Consider the following 17424-nt stretch of genomic DNA (forward strand, 5'->3'; position numbering starts at 1 on the left):
GGGAAGTTTTCCTTCTCAGATGGGGCAGCAGGTCGCCGACTAGCAGGAGTTATGTAACTCCTCGGAATCTCCCACTTAAGCATCTCTCTTTTTTTTTTTCCCCCCCTCAAAGGCGGGGACCACTTTACACGCGGTTACCAAGGCAACCGAGAACAGCAAAAATCTGAAGTGGTTCTATCTACGGAAGAAATTCTAAGGTCCAAAGTTAAAAGTGCGGAGCAGCGGCTCATTACTAGTAGACAGTGGCCACTACAGTGGCTAATAAAAAAAGATCTGTGTTCGGTGCCGGGCTCCTCACCTCACATCTTTTTTTTTTTTTTTTTTTTCTTCAGGAATCCTGGTTTCGGGGCACAGACGAGACTTGGGCAGACACACGGCGGTAAGCCGGCTCGTGGGCTCCCGCCGCTTCACTTCGTCCAGACAAATAAGCCACTGCCCTCCCTCCACACCCCCACCGCGCCCGCCCGAGGCGCGGACCCGACGGAGCGCTCTCCACAACCCGGGATGCGACTCCTTGGCATCCGCGGCCGGAGAACTATTTGTCGCGCCAAGGCTCTCGGCCCTCGTGAGGGGACGAACTCGACCCGGGAAACCGCTGAGGAAAGACCCCAGCTTCCGTGAGGCCTAGTCGCCCCGGAGGCCTGCAGGAGGGCCTAGCCGCGGTCCCAGCCCTTGTCGCTCTGTGCCCCGCGCCAGGTCACCGCCCGGAGACAGTGGGCAGAGAAATAAAAAACGTGGGTACTCCCAGACCCTTCCGTATCGAGGACCCCCATCAACAACCCACCTGGTGAGCGCCATCTTCTTCCGCTTCTTCCAGCGCGAGCGACAGCACCGCGGGGCGGGTCTTTCCCCTTGACGAGGAGGGGAAAGGAAGGAGCACGCGATGCGCAGGCGCCTCGGCCGAACGGCCTTCTGGGATTCGTAGTTCTTTGGACAAGAGAGTGCGATTCTGTCCTAAGCCGACCGCGCGGTTACAATGAGACTAAGGCTTCAGTTAAGGCGGATGCATCCCTGGTACCCTGTGACGGAATAGGGCGTTCCCTATTCTTCCAAAATAACGAAGGTGAGGTGCCTTTTAAACCGCTTTATTTTATTCCTCACTCAGTCTCATTCCCCGTGTAGTCATCCCCAATACAAGAAGAGTATCTTGGGAATGGCAACGTTAAATAAAAGGGTGACAGGGTTTTAAAACAATGGGAAATCGGGAGACTGTCGAAGGGAGAGTTTGGGAACGCTCCAAAAATATTCACACTCGAAACTTTTCTCTGAACTCTGCCCCCTACCTCCACACCCCACCCCCAAAACACTGTCCTGGGGGGGTCTTGTGTGATCCTCGGTAAGTTGCCTTTACAGCACTTCTTTTGTGTATTGTGTATGCTTTTATGTATGTGCGTGTTTAGATTATGTGTTTAACGTAGATTATGGATTAGACATAATCCTTTTTTTTTCTTTTTTTAGATTTTACTTATTTGTTCATGAGAGACGTGGAGTGAGAGGCAGAGACATAGGCAGAGGGAGAAGCAGGCTCCGTGCAGGGATCCCGGGTCTCCAGGATCACACCCTGAGCCGAAGACAGATGCTCAACCCGCTGAGCCACCTAGGCGTCCCAAGACATAATCTTTTTTTTAAAAAAAGATTTTATTTATTTGTTTGAGAGAGAGAACTAGCAAGATGGGAGGTGGGTACTGGGGGAGAGGGAAAAGCAGGTTTCTCCCTGAGCAGGGAGCCCCACACTGGGCTGGATCCTGGGCTAGATCCCAGGAACCTGGGACCATGACCTGAGGTGAAGGCAGAGGTTTGACAGACTGAGCCCCTAAACATAATCTTTGACAAACTGATAGGATAAATGAAATTTGCTTACAAATATTGGAGAGAGGGAGGTGGGTGGAGTATAGATGAAATGAGAATAGCCATTTCTGATCACTGTTGAAGCTGGATAATGGGGAATTGGATGTTTATTGTACTAACACGTTTGACATCTTCCACGACAAAAAGTAGATAACAAATTTTTAGTTGTAGTATAGCACACATAGAGAAAGAAGCATACACCGTAAGTGTACAGCTCTTTGAATTGTCCTGAACCAAACACCCTACTTGGAGCAGCAGAAGCAGAATCCACTACCCAGGGTGACTCAAATTTCTGGTGTGACAAGATGTTGTAGATTCATCTAGTACTTTTCTAGATGTACTGATTCCAAGTCATTTGGAATGACTTGGAATCAGTTATTTCTCCAAGAAGCCCTCCTTTAAGTGGGAAAGCGATCTTTTAGAGAAAACAATCTGGATGCTACAAATATTCATTGTTACTAGGTTGATTATTGTTTGTAAGCCTCTTTAGTCAACAGAACTAAAAAATTTGGATATACACACATATTTTTTGAGAAAATGCACCACTCATTTACATTAATATTTTTCAACTCAAATTTAGGATTACACAGATTTTACTTAACTTTGATTTTTATATGCATATCTCTTCTGAAAATCTTGGTGCCTAATGGCATTAACGTAATTACATATGGCAATAACAATTTATTAACATAATTAACCTAATTGTTTTACCCTACTGTATATATAAAATAGTTTCAGAATAACATTACTAAAATGATTACTAAACATATGCTTAATGATAATGGTTTCTGCTTTTTTTTAAATAATTCTTTTTGCCCTTAGAGTATATCTCTCTAGGTGTGTATAGTTAAATTGCATTGCTTTAATGTTATTTAGGGAGGCGTGCACCTGATTGGCTCAGTTGGTATAGCGCACAACTCTTGATCTCAGGGTTGTAAGGCTGAGCCCCATGTCGGGTGTAGAGATTTCTTAAAAATAAATAAATAAACCGTGACTTGCAGTAGTTCCTCTCTGTGGGATCCACTAATTTGATATCAGGTTTATTTCTTTTTGCTTTGGGTTCTTAGGCGTTGCTTAAAAAAATGTTTTATGTGGGCAGCCCAGGTGGCTCAGCAATTTAGCTCCACCTTCAGCCCAGGGTGTGGTCCTGGAGACCAGGGATTGAGTCCCATGTCGGGCTCCTGCATGGAGCCTGCTCCTCCCTCTGCCTGTTCTGTGCGTCTCTCTGTGTGTCTCTCATGAATAAATAAATAAAATCTTAAAAAAAAATGTTTTGTGAAACAGTTGCATGGCTTCAAAGCCAAAATTTCCCAAATAGGTAGTACATTTAGAGAAGTCTAGATTCTTTCCCTGACACTTCTGTTGTCTTCCTTTCCTCTCCCTATAGACAAACCTTAGAAAAAAAATTTTATGGTTTATCCTTTCACTTAAAAATATACATAGATACATATATATATCTATGCTTCTCTTACTCAGACAAATGGTAGATACCACACACACTTTTCTTCACCTTCCTTTTTTTCACTTATTATTATATCTCGGGAGATCACTCTTCTACAGTATGTAGAAATCAGTTTGGAGATTTTGAGCAGAGAAGACACGTGACCTGATTTGTGTTTTAAGAAGATTGTTATGACTGCTGTGTTGAAAATGGATTCCAAGAAACAAGGAAGGGAACAGGGAGATCAGTTTGGTGGCTTTTGTGATAATTCAGGGGAAAGATGCTGGTGGTTTAGGGAGGGAGGTAGTAGTAGAGATGGTAAGAAGAGATTGGAATCTGGATCTATTTTGAAACTAAGATTAACAAATTTTAATGATAGAATTGATGTGTAGTATGAAAGAGAATAATCAAGGATGGCTCCAAAGGTTTTTGTCTGAGAAATTAGGGGGATGGAGTTGCCACTTACTAAGATGGGAAAATTGCAAGAGGGTCATTTTTGTGGAAAAAGATCAGGAGTTTGGTTTTGAACATATTACATTTGAAACGGTTATTTGGCAAAGACAGCCAACTAAAGATTTCATGTAAGCAGTTTTATATACAAGTTCAAAGTGTGGGGAGAAATGTCTGGGCTGGAGACTTTTTGGGGTAGATGGTATGTAAATTGATGATACTAGATGAGATCACCTAGGGAGTGAGTATAGCCACAGAGGAGAAATGGTTCAGAGGCAGTTTGGTGAGATGAGAAACCAGTGAAGGAGACTGAAAGGAATGGCCAGAGATTTGATCAATGGAGAGAAAGCATCCATCTTTCTTTTGGATCAGAAACTATAAGATTATAGGCTTGAGTTACCAGTATTTATCTATCCTGGCAGATAGCGAGAGCCTGTGACAGGAAAAAAATGAGGCCACCATGCAGAAAGAAGGAAACCAGAAGGGTAAAGAGGAGAATAAGAGATTGAGAGATGTTGAGACCTCTGGACAACATCATGGGAATTCCTGGATTCAGCAGTACCTAAAGACCACACTATCCTGAATTTTTAAATTTAATTTTTTTAAAAATTTTATTTATTTATGATAGTCATACAGAGAGAAAGAGAGAGAGGCAGAGACACAGGCAGAGGGAGAAGCAGGCTCCATGCGCCGGGAGCCTGATGTGGGATTCGATCCCGGGTCTCCAGGATCACGCCCTGGGCCAAAGGCAGGCGCCAAACCGCTGCGCCACCCAGGGATCCCTTAAATTTAATTTTTATTTATTTATTTTTATCATCTTGAATTTTTAAAGTAGTGAGCAAATGAATTATTTTGTTGGCTCAAGTTAGTTTGAGTTGATTCTCTATCATTAACAATGGAAAGGAGTTTATACAATGTTTATTTTCTGTGCTCCAATAATACTTGTTCTTCCCCCAATCTTTTTTTTTTTTTTTGTTCTTCCCCCAATCTTAACATTAATCACATTTTATAGATTTTTAAAAAAGATTTTATTCATTCATTTGACAGAGACAGAGAGAAAGCACAGGCAGGGGGTGTGGGAGAGGGAGTAGCAGAGACTCTCCACCGAGTAGGGAGGCTGATGTGGGGCTCAATCTCAGGACCCTGGCCTGAGCCTAAGGCAGACATTCTACTGACTGAGCCACCCAGGCACCCCACTGTGTAGATTTTGGTGGTTTACTTGACTACAGAGGGTTGAATCTCTCTTCTCTCCTGTGCCTGAACAATCTTGGGCAAGTCCTCAACCCTCACTGGAAATAGACTCCTTATCTGTAAAAGCATAGAGTTGGACCAGATAATATCAAAGATTCCTTCTAGTGTCAATATCCTTTTATTCTTGATACTTTTTTCTAGAGTTGTTTCTATTTTTTTTTTTTGTTTGTTTGTTTTTGTTTTTAAAGTAAGCTCTATACCCAGTATAGGGCTTGAACTCACAACCCTGAGATCATGAGTTGCATGCTCTGCCGACTGAGCCAGCCAGGTATGCTACTTTTATCTAGTTTTTAAATTTCTAGATAAAGAGTTTTAAAAATTTTCCATTCTGGAAACTATTAATACATGCAACTTAGATGAAGCCAAGAGGCATCAAGCTGAGTTAAAGAAGCTATTCTCAAAAGATTATATTATTACATTAGTCCTCAAGCGATGCAGATGTTAGCGACATCAACTCTCTATATAGTCAAAAATCCTGGGGATCCCTGGGTGGCTCAGCAGTTTAGCGCCTGCCTTCGACCCAGAGCATGATCCTGGAGTCCTGGGATCAAGTCCCACATTGGACTCCCTGCATGGAGCCTGCTTCTCCCTCTGCCTGTGTCTCTGCCTTTCTCTCTCTCTCTCTCTCTCTGTGTCTCTCATGAATAATGAATAAACAAAAAAAAGAATCCTTGCATAATTCTGACTCCCCTAAAAGCTAACTACTACAACTTAACGTGAAATAAAGTAACTTAATACTTATAATACGGTAAATTAGAGAAAAGAAAATGTTATTAAGAAAACTATAAGAGAAAAAACATTTATAATACTGTACTGTATTGAAAAAAATCCACATATAAGTGGACCTCGTGTTTCAAACCCATGTTATTCAAGGATTGGATTCCATTTATGACATTTTTGAAGTGATAAAATTTTAGTGATAGAGAACAGATCAGTGGTTGCCAGGGATTAAAGGTGGAGAGCAGGGGTTCCTGGATGGCTCAGTCAGTTAAGCATTTGCCTGTGCTCAGGTCATTATTCCAGGGCCCTGGGATCAAGCCCCTCAAAAGGCTCCCTGCTCAGCAGAGTCTGCTTCTCCATCTCTCTTTGCCTGCTGCTCTGCCTACTTGTGCTGTCTCTCTCACTCTCTCTCTCTCTCTGTTAAATAAATACAATATTTTTAAAAAATAAAAAAATAAAGGTGGGGAACAGATGTGACCTCCAAAGGAAGTTTTTTTGGATGATGGAATTGTTTTATATCCTGAATGTGATGGTTACATGCATCTATATATCTGTTAAAATTCATCAAACTGTATACCAAAAAAGTCAGTTTTACTGTTTGACAATTAAAAAAAGAAAAAGCCTGGTCTAGTTCTGTCTATTGTTAGAAAGGAAATGGAAAATGTATTCATTTTCTATTGTCATGTAACAGATTACCACAAACTTAGTGGTTTTATTAGCTCACATTTCTGTAGGTCAGAGGCTGGCACAGCTTGACAGGTTTCTCTACCCAGTGTAGCACAGGCGGAAATCACAATGTTGGCCAGATTAGATCTCATCAGGTTGAGGCTCTGCAGAAAAGTCCATTGCCAAGTGCATTCTTGTTGTTGGCAGAATTTGGTTTCTTGCAGTTGTAGGATTGAGGTCCCTGTTTTGTTGTGTGCTGTCAGTGGGGGCCACCCTCACTTCTTGCTGGCCTCTCTCAGGCCCTTCCCATTATGGACATTTGCTCTTCCAGGTCAGCTGCGTCACATCTCTGACTTTCTCTTCTGCCACCCGCTGGAGAAAAATCTCTGCTTCTAAAGGGCTCATTGATTAAGTCAGGCCCATCCAGATAATCTCCTTGTCTCAAAGTCAACTTTGCCCTATAACGACATGTATTAACAGCCCCAGGGATTAATGCTGGGCATGTATGTGAGGGGTGGGCCAAGAGGAGATCTTGGGATAGATCTGAGAATCCTGTCTACCACAGGATATAAGCCAAAAGGGGGGAAAAAACTATTTTGTTAAATGCAGGATTATTGATCACATCATGTAGTGTAGCAAGCATGATCTAGGAGTTTGAAGATACAGATTCAAGCTATAGCTTCACCAATAAACTGTGTTATCATGGTCAGTGATGTGATATGGGCCAGGAGTGAACGGTCAAAAAGGAATTCTTTTTATTTTTATTTATTTTATTTTTATTTTTTTTCAAAAAAGAATTCTTGAGATGTTTTGGGTCCAAAAAAGGTTTTATCAAAGCAGAACAGGACCTGTGGGCAGGATGAGCTGCATTGTGATTGTGAGGAGCGATTGATTATATACTCTTAAATGGGGGAGGCGGTTGATTGTAAAGGAAAATTCTAAAGAGATTTTCATATGTTAAGATTTATGGGATCCTGGAGGTCTGGCTATTGTCAAGCTAAAGTTGCTTTTTGCCTTTAGCAAAGCATTAACAGTGAGGCAGTTGTGAGTTCCTTGAGGAATGTGGTACTCTGTCTCAAGAATTTATCAGTGGGCTGCAAGTTGTAGAGAAATTTAATTTTTGTCTACATTTCTTTTGCTTTTGTTATCATCAGTCAAGACACTTAACTTCTCTGGGCCCCAATTTTATCAAACTTAAAATGCTGACCATGTTGCCTGCTGTACGTGGATCATGGAGCGATTTGGGGACTTAATTGAGGTAATGTAGGTGAATATATTTCACTCAACTCTAAAGCGCTATGTAAATATATTAGTTATTACTGTTAATATTTTGGTTGACATTGATCTGCTTTAACCTCTGCTCCAGGAATGTATTATCTCTAAAAAGAGAATAAAAAAGGAGCAAATTAGAGAAGGTCCCGGAAGCCAAGATCAAGGAGCTTAGATTTAATTCAGCAGGTGATTCGGAGCTGAAGGAGGACTTAAATAGAGGGCTGGGTCATAGAAACTGGCAAGAAAGACGGTTCTTAAGTCAGAGTGGGTTTCTATGGTGATGAGAGACAAAGGAGGCCACCGAGGACAAGGTGAAAGTAATTAACATGGGAAGTTGGTAAGATACAGACTCAGACCTGGGATGCAGGATTGAAAGAAAGGGGCGGAGAAGTGCCTCTGCGAGGCTCTCATTTCTCACAGAGGCACTTTCATGTGAAGCATTTTTACCAGTCGTGGTCCCTCACTGTCCTTGGGGTGTATAGAGAATAGCAACAGACTTTAATAGCAATCTTGACAAAACATAATTAAGAAGGCACATCTACTGCAAAAGCAATACGATATTATACCCTAAGGCCAAGCACTTTATTCAGTTCTGTGGGGGAGGGGGCTTGTGTTCTGCTGTGCTGGATCTTCCTTGCAGCATTCATCCCTCATTATCACAGGTAATTAGCAGCTGCCTGCTTCAAATAGAGAGCCCTGTGCAGTCCCTGGTTGCCGGGAACCATCAGCTCACTCCACTCTTGGCCGTTTAGAGGGGGGAATTCGTTCCCAGAGAAGTGAGGGCCTAACGTGATTCCTAACTAGTTGTGACTCCATAGCCACAAGTGACATAACTCAAGAGGTGGTAGGGTGGAGCGATTAAGCACAGATTCTGAAGTCAGCTTTCCTGGCGTCCTCTCCCAGCTCCCTTATTTGCTAGCTGCACATCCTGGGCATGCCACTTCTCTCTCAGTTTTCTTACTGTCCAAAAAAATGGGTAAAGTAAGTATAACCTATTCTTGTAAAATTGTCAGGACAATTAAATGAGGTAACCATGTAAAGTGCTTAGAACAATGTCCAGGGTAGGGCGAATGCTCAAAAAAACAGTCACTATTTCCTGGCCTTAATTTTATTGGCCTTAACATTCATTAAGCTTCTTTGAGCTTCAGATTTGCATTTGTACAGTGAGGCAATTGAACTTAATTTTATTTCTAAGTTACCTTCCAGTTAACATTCTATTCTTCTATGTGATGGATGTTTTATTTATTGCAATACCAGTATTTTTATGCTCTGATGCCATTATGCTTTAGTTATTGCTGCTTTACTTATATTCATTCTCTGGTGAAAAGTAGTATTGCCCCACCTCACTTTCTTTTCTTTCTTTTTTATATATTTATAGAGTCTTTCTTTTCTTTTCTTTTTTTTGGTATATTTTTTAATTGGAGTTCGATTTGCCAACATATAGTATAACACCCAGTGTTCATCCCATCAAGTGCCCCCCCTCAGTGCCCATCACCCAGTCACCCCAACCCCCACCCACCTCCCTTTCCACTACCTCTTGTGCCTTTCCCAGAGTTAGGAGTCTCATGTTCTGTCTCCCTCTCTGATATTTCCCACTCATTTTCTCTGCTTTCCCCTTTATTCCCTTTCACTATTTTTTTATATTCCCCAAATGAATGAGACCATATAATGTTTGTCCTTCTCCGATTGACTTACTTCACTCAGCATAATACCCTCCAGTTCCATCCACATTGAAGCAAATGGTGAGTATTTGTCATTTCTAATGGCTGAGTAATATTCCATTGTATACATAGACCACAGCTTCTTTATCCATTCATCTTTTTTTAAAGATTTTATTTATTTATTCATGAGACACGCAGAGAGAGAGGGGGGCGGGCAGAGATACAGGCAGAGGGAGAAGCAGGCTCCATGTAGGAAGCCTGACATGGGACTCGATCTCGAGTCTCCAGGATCAGGCCCTGGGCTGAAGGCGGCACTAAACTGCTGAGCCACCCGGGCTGCCCCTCCATTCATCTTTTGATGGACACAGGCTTCTTCCATAGTTTGGCTATTGTCGACATTACTGTTATAAACGTTGGGGTGCAGGTGTCTCGGTTTTTCACTGCATCTGTATCTTTGAGGTAAATACTCAGTAGGGCAATTGCTGGGTCATAGGGTAGCTCTATTTTTTAACTCTTTGAGGAACCTCTACAGAGTTTTCCAGAGTGGCTGTACCAGTTCACATTCCCACCAACAGTGCAAGAGGGTTCCCCTTTCTCCAAATATTCTTCAACATTTGTTTCCTGTCTTGCTAATTTTATCCATTCTCACTGGTGTGAGGTGGTACCTCATTGTGGTTCTGATTTGTATTTCCCTGATGGCCAGTGATGCGGAGCATTTTCTCATGTGCTTGTTGGCCATGTGTATGTCTTCTTCCATGTGAAATTTCTGGTCTTGTCTTTTGCCCATTTCATGATTGGATTGTTTGTTTCTTTGCTGTTGAGTTTAAGAAGTTCTTTATAGATCTTGGATACTAGCCCTTCATCTGATATGTCATCTGCAAATATCTTTTCCCATTCTGTAGGTTGTCTTTTAGTTTTGTTGACTGTTTCTTTTGCCGTGCAGAAGCTTTTTATCTTGATTAACCCACCTCACTTTCATATGCTTTCCCAATTTTTAAATATCTTGTAGAGTCAAAGTATTAGTTTGTATTAAAGTATAGTTAAAGGGGCCAGACTTACAGATTACTTAGAAACGGCAAGAGAAAAAGTGTAACTTTATAATGGAGATATAATGCCATGATCACTGGTATTATTTTTAGAAGGATAGTCTGACATTAGTTGCTTCCCCAATTACCTTATCAAGTCAGATCTAACTTTCAGTTCCTAAGAAATTTGGAAGATAGGGGAAGAGATAAATAACACAAAGAAACAGAAAAACCAGAATGTGAGCCATTCTACAGGATGACTGGCCTAGACTCTTCAAAATGTCAAAGTTATAAAGAAAAAAGTAATAGAATGGATGAAAATAGTATGGACGAGACATACTAAGTGCAATAAATAAAAGGTTGATTCGATTCTGGTTCAGATGGGGAAAACTGTAAAGATATTCTTGGGCCATATGAAACAAATTTGAATATGGACTGTTAGTAGACTACGTTATGGAATTTTTGCTAAAAGATATCAACAATTGTTAATATTTTGTTATATTTGCTTTCTCCCTCCCTCCCTCTCTGTCCCTTTACTACACACACACACACACACACACACACACACACACTTTGTCATTGTTGTTAAGTTGAACTGTTTGAAAGCAAGTTGCATACATTTCATCCCCAAACGCTTTGGCATGCATCTTCTAGGAATAAGGACATTCTCATAGAGCTTTTCCTCTATGGTCAGGAACAGGACAAGGATGTTCACTCTCACCAGTTTTATTCGACATAGTACTAGAAATGGGTTTTTCATATATGGGCTATATTATGTTGAGATATGTTCTCTCTAAACCTACTTTGTTGAGGGTTTTAATCATGAATGGATGTTGTACTTTGTCACATGCTTTTTCTGCATATGTTGAAATGATCATATGGTTCTTATACTTTCTTTTATTAATGTGGTATACCATGTTGATTGGTTTGCAAATATTGAACTATCCTTGAAGCCCAGGAATTATAGTGATTATAGTGAATGGTTTTTTTTAATGTACTGTTGGATTTGGTTTGCTAGTATTTTACTGAGAATTTTTGCATCTATGTCCATAAGGGATGTTGGCCTCTAGTTCTCTTTTTTGGTGATGTCTTTATTTGGTTTTGGTACCAGGGTAATGCTGGCCTCATAGAATAAATTTGGAGGTTTTCCTTCCTTTTCTGTTTTTTGGAATAGTTTGAGAAGAATAGGTATTAACTCTTTTTTATTTATTTTATTATTATTATTTTTAAAGATTTTGTTTATTCATGAGAGACACACAGAGAGAGAGAGAGTGAGAGAGAGAGAGAGAGAGAGAGAGGCAGAGACACAGGCAGAGAGAGAAGCAGGCTCCATGCAGGGAGCCTGATGTGGGATTCCATCCTGGTACTCCAGGATCATACCCTGGGCCGAAGGCAGGCGCTCAACTGCTGAGCCACCAGGCATCCCCTTAACTCTTTTTTTTTTTTTTTCCCTTAACTCTTTTTTAAGTGGTGTTTGGTGGAATTCATGCATGAAACCATCTGGTCCTGAACTTTTTTGGGAGTTTTTTGATTACTGATTCAACTTCTTTGCTGGCTATCAGTCCATTCAAGTTCTCTATTTCTTCCTGCTTCTGTTTTGGTAGTTTTTATGTTTCTAGTAATTTATCCATTTCTTCTAGGTTATCCAATTTGTTGGCATATAGTTTTTGATAATATTCTCTTATAATTGTATTTCTGTAGTATTGGTTGTTATTCCTCCTCTTTCATTTGTGATTTTATTTATTTGGGTCCTTTATGTTTTCTTTTTGATAAGTCTGTCTAGAGGTTTATCAATTTTATTAATTTTTCAAAGAACTGGCCTGGTTTCATTGATCTGTTCTAATTATTTTTTGTTTGTTTCTATATCATTTATTTCTGCTCTAATCTTTATTGTTTCCTTCCTTCTGCTGGCTTTAGGCTTGCCAACAGCATTTTTCAAAGAGCTAGAACAAACATTCCTAAAACTTGTATGGAACCACAAAGACCTCAAATAGCCAAAGCAATTTTGAAGAAGAAATTTGCAAAGCTGGAAGCATCACAATTTCAAACTTCAAGTTATATTACAAAGCCGTGGTAATCAAAACAGTATGATACTGGCATAAAAATAGACACTAGCTCAATGGAACAGAATAGAAAACCTAGAAATGAATCCACAACTATATGGTCAATTGATCTTTGACAAAGCAGGAAAGAATATCCAAAGAGAAAAAGACAGTCTTTTCAACAAATGGTATTGGGAAAACTGGACAGCGACATGTGAAAATGCAACTGGACTACTTTCTTACACCATACACAAAAATAAATTCAAAATGGATGCAAGACCTAAATGTAAGACAGGAAACCATCAAAATCCTAGAAGAGGCAATAACCTCTTTGACGCTGGCCATAGCAACTTCTTTCTAGGTATGTCTTTGGAGGCAAGGGAAACAAAAGCAAAAATAAACTATTGCAACTTCATTAAACTAAAAAGCTTCTGCACAGCAAAAGAACTCATGAACAAAACTAAAAGTCAGCCTGCAGAATGGGAGAAGATATTTGCAAATGACATACCCAATAAAAGGTTAGTATCCAAAATCTATTAGAAATTTATCAAACTCAGCACCCCAAGCAGTAATAACCCAGTTAAAAGTGGCAGAAGACATGAATAGGCATTTTTCCAAAGAGGCCAACAGACACAGGAAAAGATACTCAACACTCAATACTCAAAGATACTCAATACTCAATGAAATGCAAATCAAAACTCCAGTAAGACATCATCACCTCATACCTGTCAGAGTGGCTGAAATCAACAACACAAGAAACAACAGGTATTGGCAAGGATATGGAAAAAGGGGAATACCCTTGCACTGTTGGTGGGAATGCGAACTGGTGCAGCCACACTGGAAAACAGTATGGAGGTTCTTCAAAAAGTTAAAACCACCCTTTGATCCAGCAGTTGCATTACTAGATATTTACCCAAAGAATACAAAGATCCTAAATCAAAGAGGTATATCCACCCTGATGTTTATAGCAGCATTATCTATATGAGCCAAAGTATGGAAGCAGCCCAAATGTCTATTGATTGATGAATGGATAAAAAAAGATGTGGTGTGTATGTGTGTATTGCTACATATATGTATATATATACATATATACACACATATATTGGTATATTATTCAACCATAAAAAATGAAATCTAACCATTTGCAATGACATGGATGGAGCTACAGAGTATTATGCTAAGCAAAGTAAGTCAGAGAAAGACAAATACCATATGATTTCACTCAGATGTGGAATTTAAGAAACAAAATGAGCAAAGGAAAGAAAGAGAGAGGCAAACCAAGAAAGAGACTCTTAACTATAGAGAACAAAACCTATGGTTATCAGAAGGGAAGTAGGTGGAGGGAATGGGTTAAATAGATGATGGGGATTAAGGAGTGTACTTGTGATGAGCACTGGGTGATGTATGGAAGTGTTGAATCACTATATCATACCTAAAACTATTATTACACTGTTTGTTAACTAACTGAAATTTAAATAAAAACTTAAAAAAAAGAGTATACCCTCCCCCCTCCAAAAAAAAAACTTCTGTGCTTCAAAGGGTAGCATCAAGAAAGTGAAAAGACAGTCTACAGAATAGAAGAAAATATTTGCAAATTATATATCTGCTAAGGAACTTATAGCCAGAATGTATGAAGAACTCTCACAATTCAACCACAAAAAGACAAATAATCCAATTAGAAGACAGCAAAGGATTTGAATAGATGTTTCTTTAAAGAAGACACATGAATGGCCAATAATCACACAAAAAATTGCTCAACATCATGAGCAATCAGAGAAATGCGTATCAAAACTATATTTACTAGGGTGACTAAAATAAAAATGTCAGACTAAAACAAGTATTAGTAAGGCTGTGGAGAAATTGGAACCCTCATACACCGCTTATGGTAATGTAAAATGGTGCAGCAACTTTCAAAAACAGTTTGGCAGTTCTTGAAGAAGTTAAACATAGGGGATCCCTGGGTGGCTCAGCGGTTTGGCGCCTGCCTTTGGCTCAGGGTGCGATCCTGGAGTCCCGGGATTGAGTCCCACGTCAGGCTCCTGGCATGGAGCCTGCTTCTCCTTCCTCCTGTGTCTCTGCCTCTCTCTCTCCCTATCATAAATAAATAAATAAATCTTAAAAAAAAAAAGAGGTTAAACATAGAGTTATCTATATTATCTATGGCCCAAGAATTCCTAGGTATATAGTTCAGAAATTTGAAAATATACATCCATGCATAAGCTAGAGTACAAATGTTTATTCATAATAACCCCAAAGGAGAAACAACCCAAGTGTTCATCAACTGATGAACAGATAAACAAAATGTGATCTATCCATCAAATGGAATATTATTTGGCAATAAAAAGAATTATAGTATTGATACATGCTAAAACATGAATGAATCTTGAGCAAGATTAGCCCACATGCAAAGTTGGAGGGAGCAGTCTACAAGAGATTACCTTCACTTTTAACACTAATCACAGATTGGGAGTTCCTAAAGCCCTCAAATTTGATCATTCATTAGAAGAGGGACAGAACTCACTGAAAGGTGTTATCCTCATGATTTATTACAGGAAAAGGTTCTAGATTAAAATCAGCCAAGGAAAGAAGTGCATAGGGCGGAGTCCAGGAGGATTCCATATGAAGCATCCAGTTGACCTCTCCCTGTGTAACCAGGACAGCATAGCTTTCCTGGCATTGGTATAGACAATATTCAGGGAGTATTGCCAACCAGGGAAGCTCATCTGAGCCCTGATGTCCAAAGTTTTTACTCGGCTTCCATCATGTAGGTATGTCTGATTGCTTTTGTGGTTGATCGCAGTCTCTAGCCCCTGCAGACATCTACTGATACCGGGTGACCTCAAGCCCACACTAAATCACATTGCTGGTCTTTCTGGTCAGCCCCCACCCGAAGACTATTTGATGTGGCCAGCCTCCACCCTAAACCATATTTTTAGACTATCCGGTGGCCTAAACTCTGAGGCAAACAAAAATACTCTGATTAAGCATGATATTTCACAAGTTTAGAGATTACTTCCCAGAAGCTGAAGACAAAGGCCAGATCTCTGTCCAAGGTGAAATTCTTGACTACAGAAACCTTGGAAACATGTTAAATGAAAGAAGCCATGCACAAAAGGCCAGATATAATTCCATTCATATGAAATTTCCAGAATAGACAAATGCATAGAGACAAAAAGTAGATTAATAGTTACTGCGGAGGAGGGGGCTAGTGCTGGCTGGTTTAGTCTGTAAAGCATGGGACTCTTGTTGATCTCAGCATTGTGAGTTCAAGCCCCATATTGGGCACAGAGCTCACTGAAAAAAAAAAAAGTTACCTGGGGCTGGTTTGTGTGGGGATGGAGGATGGGAAAAGTGAGTGACTGCTAATAGGTAAAGGATTTCTTGTCAGAGTGTTGAAAAATTCTATAGTGCTGATGGTGACACAATTCTGTGAATATACTAAAAACCACCGATCTGTATACTTAAAAGGTGAATTTTATGGAATGTGAAATATATTTCTATAAAGCTGTAAAAGTGAAGTCAAGTAAAATGCAAAACTAATAAAACGAATAAATAAGTGAATAAAAAGTATGATATAGTATCCCTTCATTAATTTTTTTCCAAATTAGGTTTAGAATTATCTTGTTGAATACTTTTTGAAAAGCTTGTAGGAATGTTTTTATTGAGTTGACTGTGAATTTACGTAGAGCTGATATCTTTACAGTTTTATGTCTCAGGATCACTGTTTAGGTGTTGACTTATTAAAATCTTCTTTCAGGGATCCCTGGGTGGCACTGTGGTTTGGTGCCTGCCTTTGGCCCAGGGTGCGATCCTGGAGACCCGGGATGGAATCCCACGTTGGGCTCCCGGTGCATGGAGCCTGCTTCTCCCTCTCCCTATGTCTCTGCTTCTCTCTCTCTCTCTCTCTCTCTCTCTCTCTCTCTCTGTGACTATCATAAATAAATAAAAATAAAAAAAATCTTCTTTCATATCTTTCAATGACATTTTGAAGTTTTCTTTATATAGACTACCTATCTCTCAGGACATTGATTACTAGGTATTTCATTTCTTTGTTATAAGTGCAATCTCTATTTTTATATTATTTCTAAATACAACAATAATTTTTATTAGGCAAACCAAAAATGTTCTGAAACATAGCAATTTATGAATAGAACCAATGTTTTCAACTGTAGATTACTTAAAGTTAGGGTTAACTTGTATATGGTGAAATGTGTTCCTATATCTCCTTCCTGGGATTGAGCAGTTCTTTGGTTTGATGTACAGGAAAGCAGCTTTGCTATCAGCTACTTCCCTCCTTGAGCTAAGAGATTTCCTGTTTAAAAGCACTGCAAGACCTGCTGACCCCATTTCTTTTCGGATTTAATTATTCTTTTTGAAAGTTGACTCTAACCTGAAGGGGATTTGAAACGTAAGGCTCCAGTGGGGAATGAAGCTTTAGACCCAAGATAACTATTCCTTTTTCTGTTGAACAGCCTGGCAGGGGAACAATTTGCCCCCTGCCCTGAGCACTGTCATTTGTTTTGATCACTTTCATTCCCTATCAAGTGTGCTGCCAGCTCAGAAGGCAGCCATCTGATATCTGAAGTGACTCCTTTCATTATTGCCTTGTCTTTTCTCTAGTAACAAGATATTCCACCAGAATATGCCTGTTTGTGGTTTAAGAAGCTGCAGTGTGTGCATAGCTATGGATTTAATAACCATAAAGGGAAAAAATACTGGCATAATAAGAATAGTTACTATTTGCTGATGAGCTCTTCTGGGCTTGTTTATCTCATTTACCCCCTTACGCCAGTTCTATGAGTAGTTAACACTTGTTTCCATTTTACAGACCAAGAAATGGAGGCTCAGAGATGTTATGTAAATTGCCTAAGATGACAAATAGAAAGTGACCAATCTGGGCCTTCATCCCAAAGAATATGATCTTAACCACTATTCCATACTGGCCCCCAAGTGGAAGTTTCTACTTTTCTTTTCTTTTTTTAAAGATTTTATTTATTCATGAGAGACAGAGAGAGAAAAAGAGAGAGAGGCAGAGACACAGGCAGAGG

General features: G+C 39.9%; 1 protein-coding gene and 1 long non-coding RNA gene across 3 annotated transcripts in view; one reads left to right on the plus strand and one right to left on the minus strand.

The window, feature by feature from the left end:
• The window catches only part of SNW1 (SNW domain containing 1), a 33502-nt gene extending 32358 nt beyond the window's left edge, over positions 1 to 1144 (minus strand). The window contains exon 1 of the mRNA XM_025996433.2: positions 785 to 1144. Coding sequence (XP_025852218.1) covers positions 785 to 798 — 14 coding nt within the window. The 5' untranslated portion in view covers positions 799 to 1144. The remainder of the gene's footprint in view (positions 1 to 784) is intronic.
• Positions 187 to 15946, plus strand: LOC140599408 (uncharacterized). Of its 2 annotated transcripts, XR_012002290.1 has the most exons (3): positions 232 to 1063; positions 1459 to 1678; positions 12252 to 13632. It is a non-coding gene; the product is annotated as an uncharacterized lncRNA (long non-coding RNA). The 2 variants fall into 2 exon arrangements; XR_012002289.1 differs by lacking the exon at positions 1459 to 1678 and having other exon boundaries at positions 187 to 1063; positions 12252 to 15946.
• Positions 15947 to 17424: the final 1478 nt, after the last annotated feature.

The sequence above is a fragment of the Vulpes vulpes genome, chromosome 6 (assembly GCF_048418805.1).
Source record: "Vulpes vulpes isolate BD-2025 chromosome 6, VulVul3, whole genome shotgun sequence".
Classification (NCBI taxonomy): Eukaryota; Metazoa; Chordata; class Mammalia; order Carnivora; family Canidae; genus Vulpes; species Vulpes vulpes.